The sequence below is a fragment of the Heliconius melpomene genome, chromosome 2 (genome assembly GCF_056956725.1).
Source record: "Heliconius melpomene rosina isolate 202511_hmr_F chromosome 2, ASM5695672v1, whole genome shotgun sequence".
Lineage (NCBI taxonomy): Eukaryota > Metazoa > Arthropoda > Insecta > Lepidoptera > Nymphalidae > Heliconius > Heliconius melpomene.
In genome coordinates, this window is record NC_140390.1 from 3,463,373 (window position 1) to 3,480,953 (window position 17,581).

The 17,581-nt window shown below is 32.1% G+C and overlaps 2 protein-coding genes across 2 annotated transcripts; one reads left to right on the top strand and one right to left on the bottom strand.

Moving 5' to 3' along the window:
* Positions 1-1,015: 1,015 nt before the first annotated feature.
* Positions 1,016-6,661, top strand: Es2 (ess-2 splicing factor homolog). Its single transcript, XM_085206770.1, has 8 exons — positions 1,016-1,313; positions 1,449-1,602; positions 1,890-2,027; positions 2,132-2,325; positions 2,652-2,825; positions 3,117-3,307; positions 3,667-3,795; positions 4,051-6,661. Exons 1-8 carry the CDS (start codon positions 1,155-1,157, stop codon positions 4,373-4,375), a joined length of 1,464 nt encoding a protein of 487 aa, XP_085062896.1. The 5' UTR covers positions 1,016-1,154; the 3' UTR covers positions 4,376-6,661.
* LOC146540405 (uncharacterized) lies at positions 5,438-15,780 on the bottom strand. The gene is made up of 6 exons (XM_085206784.1): positions 15,639-15,780; positions 11,811-11,931; positions 10,972-11,178; positions 10,390-10,626; positions 9,351-9,637; positions 5,438-7,653 (listed from the first exon to the last, which is right to left on the bottom strand). The coding sequence occupies exons 1-6, from the start codon at positions 15,649-15,651 to the stop codon at positions 7,235-7,237; spliced, it is 1,284 nt and encodes a 427-aa protein (XP_085062910.1). The 5' UTR covers positions 15,652-15,780; the 3' UTR covers positions 5,438-7,234.
* Between the last annotated feature and the right edge of the window lie 1,801 nt (positions 15,781-17,581).

Sequence of the window (17,581 nt, forward strand, 5' to 3'; positions counted from 1 at the left end):
TTATGATTTATAAGTAATCTGTGGTGAACGAATAATAAATATCTACTATGTGCTAAGATACACTTAGTTGAAAAAAGTGAAAAAAATTTAAAGTTCATCTCAATTCCACCACCTTATGATACCGTAGGTATTATGTACAATAACTAGCTGGTGTCCGAGATGGGAGTTGCGAGATACTCCTAACACAAGCGTCTTCTGACCACTTACCGGGAGTTCTAAGTGTAATAATTTGTATGTGATATTTCTAAATAAAGATTATTAATTAAATAAAATAAATTCTTAATTAAATTAAAATAAATTCTTAATTAAATTTACTCTGATGGAGTAATAAAAAGTTTAAACTTTAGTGTAATGTTCCTTTTTAGTCACATTCCAACTCATTTAAAATTCTGTCTTAATCCTTTATTTTTAAATAAAAAAATATAATATGTTATACGGCTAGATCGAATCACTTTTTTAATAAAAGACGACTCTCGTCCAATTTAAATGACTAAGGCAGAACTACAAAATAGTATTCCTACTTATAAAATATAAAAGGCAAAAATGCACTAAATAATTAAATATTTAGTCACGACAATTATAACCTGTGTTGCCATGCCAACCATATATATGACGAGATACGTAAAGCCTTTGCAAAATACCTTAATTTATATAAATATGGCATATTTCATTGTCCTGACTCCTGATGATTGGATTATACTATGAATAATTTTTATGAATTCTAGAGGCGATTAATTAAGTGGTTCACCCGAAACGCAGAATATTTTTCACATTTTATAAATGGCTTTTCTATTCGAACTTGTTAATTGAGCACAAATAATTTGTAATATTTCGTCGCATAGAAAATGGTTTTTCGTTACTAATTAATATGTCCATATTTAAATTGTTTTTATACTGTAACTGTAGGTACCGTATTTGCTTAACATAAATTATGGCTATAATATTAAGTAAAAATCTTTATTTTAATATGTGACAACTCTCGTCGAATATAAATTATAAATGACATACACGTCAAACTAAGGCCTAAGCCATCAATGATCAATGTCAAATTGACAATGTTTATACGAGTTTCAATCGCAAAAAGTGAAATTGGATTTGTTTACACAATATTGCTTTAAACGACATTAAAATAGAACATATATGCTAGAAATATTATGGCGCAAAAAGATGATAACAAAAAACCCGGTGAAGGGGCGTTACAAAATATGCAATTGCTCAAAAAAGAAAGCTCCCTTTTTAAGGTTCCTAAAGTGCCTCCAAAAAAGAAAATTGTTAAAAGAACTAAAATTCTCGATGAAGAAGATTATGTAGAGGTAAATATGGCTAATATAAAATAATTATTATATAATTATAATTCAATTATTTTTAAAGCAAATAAGTGTGGTCTTATTATTGTTGTGCTAATGTTGTGTTTTTAGTATTTTTTTCTCATATATTGCATTTCGCAGGGCATAGCTCGAATAATTCAAAGAGATTTCTTCCCCGACCTTGAGAAACTGAAGGCACAAAATGATTATTTAGAGGCATCTGAAAATAAGGACTATGCTAGACTTCGAGAGATAGCCAGGAAATATAGTGGAAATCGACCACCAACAGAACCATGTTAGTAAAAATTATGTTATAATTTGCCTCAATAATATTTTATTATGATTGATGTGCTAAAGTCATTAATGATTCCCATTTTGGGAATTAATTATTTTTTCATTACCTCACTCTGACAACACAAAATGCTGCAATGAGTTCTGCTACTCAACACACAATTCTTATAAAATTAAGTAGAAAGTGAGAGACAGAGTGTCTTAACACTAGGTTTCCTCTTTGTACTCTGCTGTAAAAGCAGAATACAGCTAAAAAATAAAATAACTAAACATTTTAACCATTTTCCTTAGATAATTCACCAGCAACATTTGATACACCTGGCGTGAATAGACCGTATTCACCTTCAACTGAGGAAACTCAATCTACACAACCTTCAGTTGATAGGGAGGAAGATAAATCAAAAGATGTTATAGATAACCATACCTTAGGTAAGCAATTATACATTTTTAAATTTGCCAAACCCAGCGTTGACTTGATCACAATTGTGTTTCAAAATGGCTGGAACATCATATTTAAATGAAATAATTTACAGATTCATTTCTCGCTAACCATACAAGTGAAGATAATGCAAGCTATGACCGTGTAATAGCATTAGAGAATAAAAAGAAAGCTACAAAATTAACATCTCAACTACAATCAGAAGTTACATCATTGGCCCTCACTGAGTCAGCACTGGTTTTGCCATCTATTGAAGACCAAGCAGATCAAATGGAGCGACCAGAAGAGGTATGTGCAAATTAACAATACACTGTATCTCTCACATAGCAAAAGGGTAGGCAAAGGTAACTTGGGAAACCATTCTTTCTGTCATTCATTCTTGATATATTGTGTATTGAATGGCAGAACTCAATTTAATAAATTTATTAAAATATTAGACTTCATGTTAAAAAAATATTACTTGCTGTGTGTCATGGGCTTAGCTTATTGACATTTTTATTTTATAGGATTTTTTTATAATATATAATTTTATAATGTTAGAACTTGTTATAAACTCAATGACTGTACGTAATCTGAACATTTCATATCATAAATTTGTAAATTTTTTTTTTCAGCTTGATACATGGCGGTATCGTGCAAAGAACTACATTATGTATGTACCAGATGGTGCCGAATCGCAAGTGCCGGGGCCAAAGCCCGAGTTGCAGCATCAGAACACTCGTCTCAAAACACAGCCATTTGATTATGCTAAAAACAAAGAAGCTATCAGTGCTTTGGCAAGAAATCAAGTGAGTTATAAGTTTTATCTTTATGAGTTTTTTGAGCTTCATGCTCTATTCTGCGTATTGCAGGATAGGGTGAGGCAACCTGGGAATCTAGTATTGAGATACACCATTCTGTTACTGTTCCCTACCTTCCGACATTCCTGAAGCATTGCTTGTTGAGTGGCAGAACTCAACACTGAGCGTTACTAGAAAGAGTATGGTGCGTCTTCGTCGATTTCACTATTTTCTATGTTATATAGATAAAAACTTTTTAATTCAATCATAATATGAACAAAGAAATCTTTTAAATTACAGGATGCCAACATAAAAGGTAAAATCGGCGTGGACGGTATAAGCATATCTTCAGATAAGCCTTCAGAGTATTCGTTCGTGGTGACCCCTTCCCCGCGGCCCGGGGACGGCCCGGACCAGTCGCCGCTCATGACCTGGGGGGAGATAGAAGGAACCCCGTTTAGACTGGACGGCGGTGATACTCCTTTGCCTGCGTGAGTCTCCTTGTCTTATTCTATTTTTTAGTGTTCCGTACCTCGAAAGGAAGAGAACGGAATCCTTATAGGATCACTTTTTTGTCCATTCGTCCGTCTGTCTAGACTCTCGACCCTTTGTCTCAGGAACACGTGAAAGTATCAAACTGATTTTTTTATCAAAACTCACGTCTACTGTCGCTTGGATCTATGAAAAAATCAAACTTCCAACCAACGCAATCAAAAGATACAGCCTTTTATGCCGAAAATTTCCATCAATTTTCGGAACTAGCTAGGGAAGGGGGATTTTCCTTTTTTAAGTGTGGTATAACACTTTAAAAATGTTAAAATATTTATAGTATTTACATAATGTTACATAGCGTGGGCGCGGGTGCTGCCTACCGCATGCTTGAGGGCGGTGCTCGCGAACGCATCGCGCTGCAGTTGGCGGAGCAGGCGGCGCGCCGCCGGAGGCCCACCACGCCGCGTACGCCGACGCCAAGACAGAGGTGAATATATATGAATGAATATATTTTTTATTAACGCCTCGTTTTTTTTAATAATACCACGGAAGCGAGAAACAACGTTACGAACAAAATTAATGTTATATGTTATCAACTTAACATATAACGTTACTTTTGGCTGAATCATTTTGAGAAAGTGAAAAAATCTTTTAACTCATAATTATCGATGTGTTTTTAGATTCCATGCAATAAAAGTATTATGATTTTAATTAAAAAGTATAAACTGTTTATTTTGTTTAGTTTCAGAACGAATACCGACCGTTTGGCCAGTATGTCACCAGCTGCGAGGAAATTGGCGGCTAAACATTTATTATCACCACGACTCAAGCTAACTCCTAATGACGTTGGTATATCACATACGACCCCCAAACAAAGAACACCAAGAACGCCATTAGTAGCAACACCGAACACTTCTAATTCTACTAAAAAAATAACAGTTATTTCAAATTCAAATGTCACTGTCAACAGCGATGACATGACAGAAAACAACAATATCACAGATAATCTATTGCAGATAAATGTAGCGAAGAGGACTAGGTTAAAGGCTCAAGATTTCTTCAAATAATATTATTTAATATAAACATATTGGTTTAATATAAACACATTTATTGGTATTATTTTGTTTTATATGCCTGACGTTCCATAACTTCTCATTTTTGTATATATGTATGTGCAAGATGAACTTTATATAAAGGATCTTGCATCTTGCATTTGCTGCTAAGTATTTTGAAAAATAATAGTAATTTTTATTTTGAATTTATAAACAATTTATTTTTCATTTATCAAAATATAATAAAACATGTTTTTTATTACTCTGCCATATAGGTGACAATCATTATGTATAATGCCCGGACAGTTTAATTATTTATCAAATCGCTCATTATGTCATTATTAATAACTAGCGGACCCAGACGCGGCTACGCCTGCTTGAAATATAAGAATATTTATTAAATATTATATTATATATTTATTTTTATAAGGATGAATATCAAAATATAAGTTCATTTTGGGTGACGTTTTCTTAAAACAACTAAGAAATTTTGCAAACCGTTGCATGGCAACGACGGTTGTTATTAACATGGCAGAATAAATTGCATGTCAAATTAGAAAGTATTTTAATTTATTAGTATATATGTGTAATGTAATGTTATATAGCCTATAGCACTTCTGAAGAATGCAGCTTTCATAGAAAACAAAAACATAGTAAATCAGACCAGTAGATCCAGAGATCTTAGCGTTCAAACAAACAAACTCTTCCGCTTTATTATATTAGTTAATAATGCCCGGGTATTATGAAAAATGACCTATTTACCATTTGGTCCATACTTTTGAGATCAATTACTTTTAAAATTATGTTATTGTAACTAGCAGCAAACAACAATATTTTTAGTATTTTTATGAATTTGGTAAATGTATGTGGAAATTATTGGACACAACCAATTTACCTGTAATTTTGAAACTTCAATATAATTTTCAGGTATTTCGAATAAATTTAAATATAAATTACTTTGTAAAAAATATTCGAATAATCTTTTATTCCTAGCGTTCCTAGGGGATGTTGGGCTTTTGTAATTTTTTTCATAAAAACATTGTACAAATCTTTAAACTGTAAAAGTTAAAAAATACATTTCATATATCGTAAATATATTCCATGATTACATATTAACAAGTATATGTTTAAAATAAATATATACATTATGAAACCTATAAACTAATAACCTTATGAGAAGATTAATTCTTAATATTATAATTTATTTTCATTGTGCCTTTATAACAATTTTTACTTATTAATACTATATCGATACTTATAAAAGATGCCGACAACTGGAAATATGATCTCGATGGGCTGCTTGATGATGAGCTGTGACCCCACTCAGGGAGACGAATTAATTTAATCTAACTGTTTGAGTAAGATTAGTCTTGCATTCGGACAGCAAGTCTTTACACTATATGTGAAATATATTGGAAATAAGGCATGACGGAGAAGTTTTTCTCCGTATTTGTTAATACAGCCCGCGAGATTTTAGCTGAGCTATGCATTTGTGTGAGGCGGTCTCTTGTACCGATAGCAGATTCACATCTGTAATTCTTGATATTTTAATTTTGTGTTAGATTTATTAAAAGTGAAATATAAAAGTGGGCACTATCACTATACAAGAATGGAAAAATGTGTGTGACCAAGCAGTAAAAGAAGAAAAAAAAACACAACATAACGCTGTTCTTGTTTATGTAACGGAGAAAATCATTATTAGCTCGATAAATCAAACGAGAGTAATTATTATTATTTATATTTTTTGTATTTTTTTTATTCTATTTTTTTCTGGCTCTACTTTTATAATCACTCACACACATGTAAAGCTCAGCTTAAACCTCGTGAACTGAACATATTATGTAATATTCACCTTATGTGCTAATCAAGTTATATGGTCGTGTCGTCAGTTTGCATATATTAAGTTGCGTGATTTACACTTTTTCAAAACAAATGTGCGTAATATTTTTGTTTGTAAATATCACATTTGCCTGTAAATATGCTAATATAGTATATTTATATACATTTGCAAAAAGAAAAACTTTATTGTTATGCTTTGGTTTTTTAATTAGAATTAAGTAAGAAGTTTTTTTTTTTATTATAACTCTTAAGTACTTTACAGCCTATGTAGGTACTATACGTACCGTACCGTACGTATTTATTTTTATTTTTATATCTATTTTATTTAATTATTCGCTTATGTTGATAAAAGTTGTTAATATAGTAATATATATAACATATGTACATATAATATTTTATGTTTAATTACACTGGAGATGTCTGTATATAACAAAGGCTACATTAAAAACTTAACTTACGCAACGAGAATCTTTAATTATTTCAGAGCAAATTATGGAAGTAAATTTCCCGAAAAAACAAAAATATAAGTAATTTTACAAAATGCAACTTCTAGAATGTACCGTCTTCTATGTCTTGGTATTTGTACAAATAATTAAGTTAGTAAAATAATTTAGATTTTTTACACACAGCTGTTAATTTAAAATTACATTTTTACAATCATATTTATAATACTTTTTTTTTGCTTACAAAAACATAAAAAGCGAATTTCATGCGGTCTCCAAAATCCACCGTTTTCTCGAACATGAGGTTAATGATGTTAGCCCTATTGGTTACTCTGTCCCTGAAGAAATGCATGCATGCAGTGGATGCCTGTGAGGAAGTCGACGACTGCAGGGCGCCCCTGCGGGACTCGAACCTCGGTTTGCGGCCGTCAAGCGGACTGGGATTTCTATACCTATACCCTATACTAAGCAAACCAGCCGCGACATGAAGCCGCGACTGATCCAAAAACCCATAAATTTCATGCATATATGAAATATAGATGTCAGTCTTACTAATTAAATTACCTTAGGCTATTAATTTGCCTAATATTATTTATTTGTGTACATCAAAATTCCAAATCAAAGACAAATATTCCTTATATTTGGGAACCGGAGGTTTTTCTTTATAATAATCATCGTTGGGTTTTGGTATTTCGTCGTCCGTGGGATCTTCGCGAAACATATTCGTAAAAGACGCGAAGAAGCCGAATCTAAAGAACGCCAAAAATGGGAAGTATTTCATCAAAATTATACTGAATTTAAAATTTAAATTGAAATATATACGGCCCAATGTTGATTTGTAGATTTCAACGAAATATGCATTGATGGCCAATTTCCACTTGGCTGCCAACGTCAATTTTTTGTATGTCGGTACTGTATCGATGGTATCGTAATCGTGGTAATAGAGCAGACGAGGTGTCTTTTTGGGTATTTCTATTAAACTATCTGATAATAACGCCGTTGAGTCCACACCTGAAAACAATAAAAAAATGTTTTAGTTTCTAGCGAAATAACCAAACAAAAGTTATTCAGACTAAAATTAAAAGTTTTGGGTTCGATGAACTATGAGAATCATTTATGTACTCCGCAAAGGCAAGGCGCGGGGTTAAATTCCGCCATATAACACGCAGTGTCTCGAATTTTGGTAGAAAAAAAACGGAGTAAGATAGTCAGGAAGAAATTAACATTAATACATTCCACTCTCCGTTATACTCGTATATAAAGATTATTAAGACATTTAAAAAGTTTAATTGTGTTTTTATTTTTAAAATAAGTAAACCCACCTTTTAGCTACATTCGCGCAGAGAATATTGAATAATTTATTCCCTACTCATTCATTTCATTCTAAACCAGAGAAATTCATAATTCATTATAAAAATGGAAAATATATATATACGAAAAAGATACAAATAATAAGGTCAGTCGTGGCACAGGCGCAGAGACAAAGCTCAACGTAAAGTTTTGCCACAACGCAATGTCTCCAGAATGCTGCGGAAATTGGGTAACGGAAGTATCTTGATAGGAACGGAATGCCTTAACATTAGGTTCTCAGGTTCCCACTACTTACGCTGCTGTGTTTTAAAAAAATATGAAAATAATTCTTCGAAGTGGAATTTGAATCCACAGCCGTTGCGTTTATAATCAGATCAGTGTGCCGTTAAAAATATATATTATTCTGAAGTAAATACTACATATTTTTTAAATAATTAAACTACCATTTATTAATCATTAATTTATTGGACAAGGAATCTTTATAATAATGTGTATAAAAACACTTGTTTTACATCAATGTTGCAAGTGACTAATTAAATAGAGCAAAAAAATCTTTACATAAGTATGATACATAGTAACATAGGTATCTAATGAAATAATTATACTGAGTAAATAATGAAGAATAGAATTCTTACTTTTTGAATATATATTATAGATTTATATGTAAAATTAATATGGCCATTATCTATTTTTTTTATGTATGTATGTTCGTATATCAAAAAGGGCACGAGAAGTAAACGTATTTTGAGGCAGTTTTCCATACAATGTTTTGAAATATAAAGATTTGTGTGACCTACAAGATTTTTTTCACTTAAAATATACCAAGTCTATGCTACTCGCTCGTACTAAATATAGGCTTACATTATTATAGCGGTGAAGGAATTTTGGCAAACAACGACACAAAAAAGAGAACATTTTTTAATGAAGAGACAATTGACCTTGCTCGGTCGTACGACGTACATTTATGCATGTAGGTTTTTATGTAAATATTATATGAGCCTCAAAAAGGTTAACGGCTAAGAGGGCAAAACATTAGTCTGGCCATAAATGCTGTTACAATTAAAAATAAACAAGATATGACTTTTGAATTTTGAATCTGTCATTTTGATACGATCGTTTATTATGTTTTCTTATTTTCGCGCCAATATATTGTAAAATATTTATGATATTAAAATGGAGTAGTGTGATAAAGAGAATAGCTGTGATTGCATTATATAAAGGTGAGGACATTTTTTTAAAAATACAAGAATCCTTCATACGTTTGATATTAATTAAATGTTCGTGTACAGGGCCATTGACAGATATAATAAAAGGAAACCTTTGTTTGTGACAAATGACAATAGAGATTTCCGATATAATATAATTATTACAAATTTAATATATAATCTGTAACATACCTATATATTCAGATTTTCCCTCCAACTTCTTTTTAATCATATTTTGCAAATTAATTCTGTCACTCTCCGTGTAAATGTATCCTGGGACATTACACAAATATTTAGTCAAATATATCATGGCATCTACTTGTATAGTCGGATTGACACACCAGAGGCCATCCAACATAGCACGTGCAGTATGCTCGTAATATTCTGGAACGTTCTCCAGAGAGGGTGTGAACACTCTGTCTAGAAGTATGTGACACACTTGACGTGTTTCGTCTACATTTTTTCGGCACACGTTGTACCTGTAAGGTTAATTAGTAATATAGTTTTGTTTTGTTTTTATTAGGCAGAGGGAGCTTAGCTTCCAAATATTCGCCGAATTCTAAAGACAGACGTGTTGCGTTTACTGTCACACATTTGTGACTCAATTTAAATTGAAATTAGTTTTGTAATAAAAATATACATTTTAATAAATAAATAAAAAATTAAAGAATTAACTAACTTAAATGATACCTCATTGTTTTGTAGTTTCTATGTATAAGTAACAAAGCGCTGATAGTAAACAAAGGTAACTTATGCAATAATTTTAAAAACATGCATTATTTTAAAATTTTATGTTTTTAATGCTTATATTGCAATTTATTTACAGAAAGCGGTCTTAAAGGCCAAGAGAAAAGAAAAGACGAAGAGGCACTTAGAAGGCTCGACGTTAAATATTTGAGTAACATATAAACAAACACACTTTCACATTTGTATTCCTATTTACTCATATATATCCAATAGCTTACTATTACACCATTCTTTTTTAAATAATTATTTAATTTCCCCGACTGGATATCGAACCCACAACCATTCACACACTTGTGCCCCTGCGCCACTACTTGCCCATTTTTTAATTTTAAATGAACGTATAGGTATATGACATACCTACACGTTCGTCCCAGCTGCAAGGACATTGTAGTTTACAAGTAAGTGCTAAACTCTAACGATCAGAAACCCTACATATACTAGGTATATACTAACAATAAATTGTATAGTATTATGAAATACGTACTTGTCTTCTAAGCCAATAGAGTGTCCAATCACTCTCCAAAAATGTATATAAGCGTCCCAGTCGCCATCCTCGATTTGCCGAAGACCGAATTTATCCGGTTTTAGGATGGAGAAACCCAAAAATCCAAATTGTGTTAAAGCTAAATCTCTTTGGGAGACTATGCCTTGACCTTTGATATTTGCAGACAAGCTGGCTTTCACGTGTCGAGAGCGCACTGTCATCAGTGATCTCCATGAGCTGTGGATAATTAAATTTTAAATATAATAATAGAGACCAGTCGTGGTGCAAGGGTACAAGTGTGTGCCTGCGGAAAATGGGGGACGGAGTGTCTTAACACTAGGTTCCCTATGCCTACCCTTTGTTAAGCTCTACACCATGTAATTAAATTTAAACTCCAAAGTATAGTCCTTTCCATAGCACGCTGAGCGACTTTAAACTGGTGGACCAGTCGCACTGTCATTGTCCACGTCTCGTTGCCATTAGAGAGGCCTATGTGCAGCAGTGGACGACGACAGGCTGATGATAATGATGATGATGATGATGATATAGAGAATAAAAGAAAATATCCAAGTTTATACTCACATACTGTCAGGCTTTAGTTCATTTTCGAACCAGGATATAGTGTGGAGAAGTGTAGATAGGTAGCGTTTGTAGGCTGTGTAGTTTGAATTCGATCGTCTCGAACTGATGAGGACTTTTAATATGGACGGGATAGCAAGCACCGCCACGAGACCCAATAACATAGACGTGGTGATTTGGTAGCCGTTGTACCAATAGAAACGACGAGCTCTAAAAAAAAATTATGTACAAATATACGTTTGAGGCCAGTCGTGGCGCAGCTTGCAGCTGAGCAAGCTTGTGACTGTAAACGCGACAATTGGGGGGTACTCGAGGCTATGAAATATTTAATATATTCATTTCTTCGCTCTAGTGTTGAGGCAAAGTTTATCCTTGAATTCCGCCACTCTACACGCAATACCTTCTCAGTTGAGGGGCAGAACTCCGAACTTTGTCTTGTTACCAGAGCAAGAAAATGTAAATATTAAATTATCCATTCCACCGAGCGGGAATTGATCCCACAACCGTCACGCTGCACGCTGTGCCCCTGTGGCACGACGCCACGACGAAAAAACAACTGCTTCACGCTATATCTTACAGATAGAGGGAACCGAGTGTTTAAACATTCCGTTCCTGACTTTCTGCCGAATTCTGTAGGCGTATTGCGTGTTAAGTGGCAGAACTCAACGCCGCGGTTTTACCTCGATACTAGAGCGAAGAAATGGGAATATAAATTTAAATAAATATTTTATCTCCTCGAGTGGGGATCGAACCCACAACCAGTGGGTTTTACAGTCACACTTTGTGCCCCTGCGCGACGACTGGCCTCAATTAAAATTAAAGTGACAACAATGAATACTAACTTGTTAAATTTGTCTTCATCAAACCATTCTGGTAATCTCATTTCCAAATCATCAGGTTTCTTTGTGTCTGATGGCTGTTCAAATGCTTCTTTTGAAAAGAGACCGTCTATGTATTCGTCCACTACAAAAAAATATTTTTTTTTATTACAACTAGTGTGCATCCGCAACTTCGTTCTCGTGGACTGTATGACATTAAAACCTTGCCATACTGCTTTCATCGTTGTGTTCGAAGCTTGCAATACGTAGGCAAAGAAAAGATAGTGTCAAGACACTCTGTTCTCCGCTTTCCGCCCAAATTCAAGTTTATGTTAGTTATTAGTTACGCCACTCTTTGTCTTGCGGAAATAAAAACATTTTTTAAATATGTATAATTATTTTTCTCAGTGAAGATTGAATTATCTTAATTACAGTCAAAGACCGTCCCAGTGTGCTATAGTGGCTTAAATATTCAATGATTTTTATTTGTCGATTTAAATTAACCCACGTTACTAAAAGACCCGCACGCGGCTTCGCCCGCTTAAACTACACAATTGTTTGTTTACCGATTTGAATTATTTTCGTGTTCTAATAAATAAAAAATGTATAATAATTCAAATTTTTTTTCAATGCCGTAAATACCGGTATACCTGTTAGGACTCACGACGACATTAAGTGAGGCTATTTTTATCATAAGAGTATTTTTAAATTTTATTCTCTCATGCAAAACTATTCTCGTGTATTTTTATACATAGGTATAAAAAGGTATGATAAAAAATGATTTAATATTTTTTTGATATTTAGTATCCAATTCTGATTTCTTTGATAACTTTTCAAGCTTTCATAACATGAAGATAAATTATCGATTTTATTGTTTATTTGAAAATATTAAAAACAGTGTTAAGTGCTGTAAATATTTTATAATCTATATTCTTTACATATCAGTCGTGTGAATGTCTATATCTAATATAACTAAAGCAAAAAAAATCGTGAGCTATAAAAACACTTCCTTCAATAACACGTTTTTTTGATAAAGATTGTTTACTACGAGATATAAAATGATTTTATTCATGTTCCTTTTAATCTTTTTGTCTAGATTAGAATCCTAATCTGTATTTATGACGTAAAAACTTAATTTTAATTAATTGTAACTGTTATCATCGACGATAAAAGAGATCGATTGTGTGATTGTAAACATTGTAACAAATTAAATAAATATTATGTAGGGGAGAGCGGGGCCAAAAGTTCCGATTTTTTTTAACCTCAAATATTGCTGCGAATACTTGTTTTCAGTATTTATACAATATGATCAAATTCAACTTACATATCTAGACTTGCAATTAAAACAGTAATTTGAGGCATTCTTTGTAAGACTTTTTTATTATGATTTTTTTTATGACTGAAGTCGGAAAGTAACAACTTACCCCGACTTGGGGCAAGTTGTTAACAGACCGGAGTAAATTGTTACCATGTTTTTTAAAGCTATTATTTGCAAAATAAAAAACAATAAATAATCGAACAAAGCCTGTTTATTTAAGGAATAATCAAGAGTACCACCAGGCGCAAAAGCAAATGTTTTTTAATCGACTTCTGTATGAAAAGGAGATTATCAATTCGCTGCTTTTTTATGTATGTTACCCGTTACTGGATTGTTCAATATGATCACATTGCATTTCACTATACCTTTACTAAATATTCTTATCACTTTCCCCCCGCGAAATTATTTCAATCGGAACAACTTACCTCGGTAACTTTTAGCCCCGCTTTCCCCTAACTTAGTTAAAAGTTACTTCTGTAACTATTTTTCGTTTATTATATTTATGAACATACGACTACAATTTTAGATTTTAATATTTTCAGTTTCATAACGATTCTTGACATATTTTCCTAATATATATCTTCCTATAGATTTACTATTTATCTATCTATATATATAAAATCGAAAGGTCACTCTCTCATCACGAAATCTCAGAAACTTCATGTGCTGGGAATTTGCAATATTCGACTCCTAAGGGGATGAAATAAAGGTTGAAAGTTTGAATAGAAAAATTTTGAAATCGCCACCGATTTTTATAAGATTTGAAATTTAGACTCTTAAAAATATTTCATTGAACACGTGTTTCATGGTTTATTAAGATTCACCCCTAAAGGTGCAAATAAGCGGGCGAAGCTGCGCGCGTCTGCTAGTAATGTATATAATTTTAAATATCAAGTATCAGCATTCCTTATAGAAATTATGATAATGTCGTAAAAAACATATTAGAAGTGTATAATTTCAGAAATTACAATTGTCAGTCAATTGTGTTTTAAATGAATAATCATGTAGTTCAAGCGGGTAAAGCCGCGGGCGGGCCGCTAGTTTAAAATATATATTTGTATTTCTTCGCTCTGACATTGAGGCAAAGGGCGGCATTGAGATCGTGAATTCGGAGGAAAGTCGGGAACGGAGTATCTTAAGACTAGGTCTGCCTCTGCCTACACTTCTGTGTGCGGGATACAGCGTGAAGGTGATTTAATTTTATTCTATATATTTATTAATAGAGTCATAAAGCAAATTCTATTATATATCACAGATTTTAAATCGCCATATTATATTTTTTCATACAATAATAAGACTCTACATGCTCTTGAAACATTAGATTTCCTCACTGTCTACATCTTATCTTAAATATTGCGATTATATGCTTTAATATAACAGTTATATTTACGAACATTTTACCCCCCTTAACCCCTCAAGTGTGGTGGGTTGGGTGGTTTTTCGTAGGTTCGATTTCTGCTCGAGGTAATGAAAATATCCGTCTTAACACTCGGCTGCTAGCCTACCTCCTCTGCCTACCTTACAAGGTAAATAGTGAAGCTAAAAACAAGATAAGGCCTAAGGCTATTAAGATCATTTAGTTTGATACAAATTTCTAATATCAGGACTTTATCTAATATTAGATAGAGTCTACTTACTAGCTGTTGATTATTAGAGTAATAAATCAACTAAGAATATTTTATATTTTATTTATTACAGCTGGTTAGGCAGAGGGAACCTAGTGTTAAGACACACAGAAGCGGAACTTAACGCCGCACTTTGCCTCGATGTCAGGGCGATTAAATTAAAATATTATTTTTAATTTCAATGCTCTACTAAAATATTATTACATTTATCGAATGGAAATCGAACCCGCAACCTATCCTCTTTTCAGCCACGCGCCTGTGCTCTATGGCCACGACTAGCCTCAGACGATGCATGAAATTGGTATCGCTCAAATACTATTCAAATTTTAATATATTATCAATGTATGTGCCGTTGAATATTATTATTTTATTTCAAAATATATAATTCCTGCTTTTTAGGAAATAAAATTAAACATAATAATAAAAATATAAGAAATTCTTTATATGTCCATATATGTACTGACTGCCGAGGTGTACCGGTAGCGCATTCGATTATTTATAGCTTCCGTATTTGCGTTGAAGTGCAATCTAAATTTAAATATGGCATTCCACACCTGTTCTCGATCTTCCAAAAGAAAAAATAATACATCTTTTTAAAATTTATAACAATGATACTTGAACTTGATATGCATTATTAGATTTTGTTTTTAATATTATTTTTTCTAATTGTAATAATGATTTAAATTAACTAATAGAATGTTACTTTAATTTTAAATGAATATATTTACGACGAGGGCAAATAACTTTAACACATGTATATTGAAACAACAAATAACGGAAATATAAACAGTGAAAGTACAAACCTACTTTGCGGAATTCTCGTCAAGTTCAGAACAAAAATAACTGAATCTAAACTAGAGAATAAAGATAGAAAGAGTCATAATAAATAATATTAATAAAAGAACTTACCACCCAGATCCATATTAGAAAATTCCCTTTATTCTACTTATAATTCTAGAGACGTATTTTATTTTCTACGTAACCGGTATTCACGCAGCATAAGCGAGTCTATAGCGCGCAGTGTACACTGACAACCGAAGCTATTTACACATTCCGGTCTCCACAGACTAACTTGCCCGCCAAGTTTGTACGACACAGATTGTATAGAAAAAATATTTACAGATAAACAATAATAAAATTGGCAATGCTTTATGAGGATAGACAATTCCGTTTTATTCAAAACTAGTGGACGCTGCTACGCCCGCTTGAAGTATACGAATATTTATTAAATATATTTATGAAATTATTTTCAGTTTTCAATAGAGAGATGCGTTAAGCAAGCTCATTTTGGGTGACGTTTTTTAACAACAAACTTTGCAAATCGTTGCTTAGCAACGACGGTTGTTATGAACATGGCGGAACAAATTGCATGTCAAATTAATAAGTATTTTAATATATTGGTATATATCGAAAATATTGTAAATATGAGAAAAAAAGTATCCTATGTTCATCCCGAGACCCTCAAGTATCTCTATATGAGTATTTTATCACAATTAAATTAGCGGTTTGCCCCTGATTGCGTCAAAGACAGACAGACAGACAAGAGTTACTTTCGAATTTATAATATAAGTATGGAGTATAATATTAATATCTTAATAGAGACTGCCAGACTGGTCATCGAAATGTGTTTGTAGTTATATTATTTAAGTTTTGAGATGAAAATAAAGCAATAAAAATAGATTTGAATTTAATACAAGGGTCATAATCAGAAAAAGTGTACATTTTGTGTCTTTTCTTGTCCCGCTACTTTGAATGCGTTTTAAAAATACAATTTTAAAGATAATTTAAATATTTTGCCATTTACGATAAATTTACTTATTAACTTAAAGATTTTTGTAATATTTTAAATGTATTATGGCTATTAATAGTATTTTTTGTTAGTTGCAAAAAACTTTTACCAAAATGCTTCCATACAATTTTTCGTGTCCCATTCACTACTTTACTTTTTAAAAATTGATTTGTTACGAATGTTTATGGTTTTATTTGATTTCAGATATGTTTATATTACTTTACTTTATGCAAAATATTAAACAAAAGTACTTTTATTGATATATTATTTAATAAATAATATATATGAATTAAGTAAATTTGTCCCAAAATATTGTATTTTTTGTTACTCAGGGCTAGTAACGTACAATTAAATTATGAATGCAATTATTTTGGATGGTGATATTAGTTTTTATTGTGACACCATAATTCTAAAAGTCAATGCTGTCGTAGCTACAACAAGTAGTGTTCTCGCAGCAGTTGAGGGGTTCAAATGTTTTAGAGGGAATATGTAAAATTACATCTCAGGGTTATAAACGGCTTTTATTTTGGTAAGTATTCTATAATTTCGTTTTCTTGTTTATGTTATTTGCTTCTTTTTACAAAATCTCAAAAAAGAACTTCAGTGCTTACACATGCAACACGTGGCTTATGAGCAAATATTTAAAAAGATTAGAATTTCTCAGACTTTATTCTCAATTGCGTTATATTTCGTTACGTAACGAAACTGAGAAAATATGAAGCCTAGTTCATAATTACGTTACCATCGGAAGATATGTATATAAAAAAAATTTGCTGGCATATGAAAAAAATAATTGGTGACTTTTGATAACGTAAAGTAACCAAAAATAATGATTTTTAAGTTTTTTGCCTGTTTGCTTGTTTGTCTAATGTGTTTGTGCACGCTTATCTCAGAAACGGCTTAACCGATTTAGTTAAAAACATTTTTTTATTCTTCCTGAAATCAGTTGTGATTTTGTAATTACTATTTTTTTCTCTGGAGATAGTGAATTATAATAAATATGTAGTTCAAGTGGGTGAAGCTTTTATTTAAAAACAAATACGTTCTGTACTAGCGTTGTTAA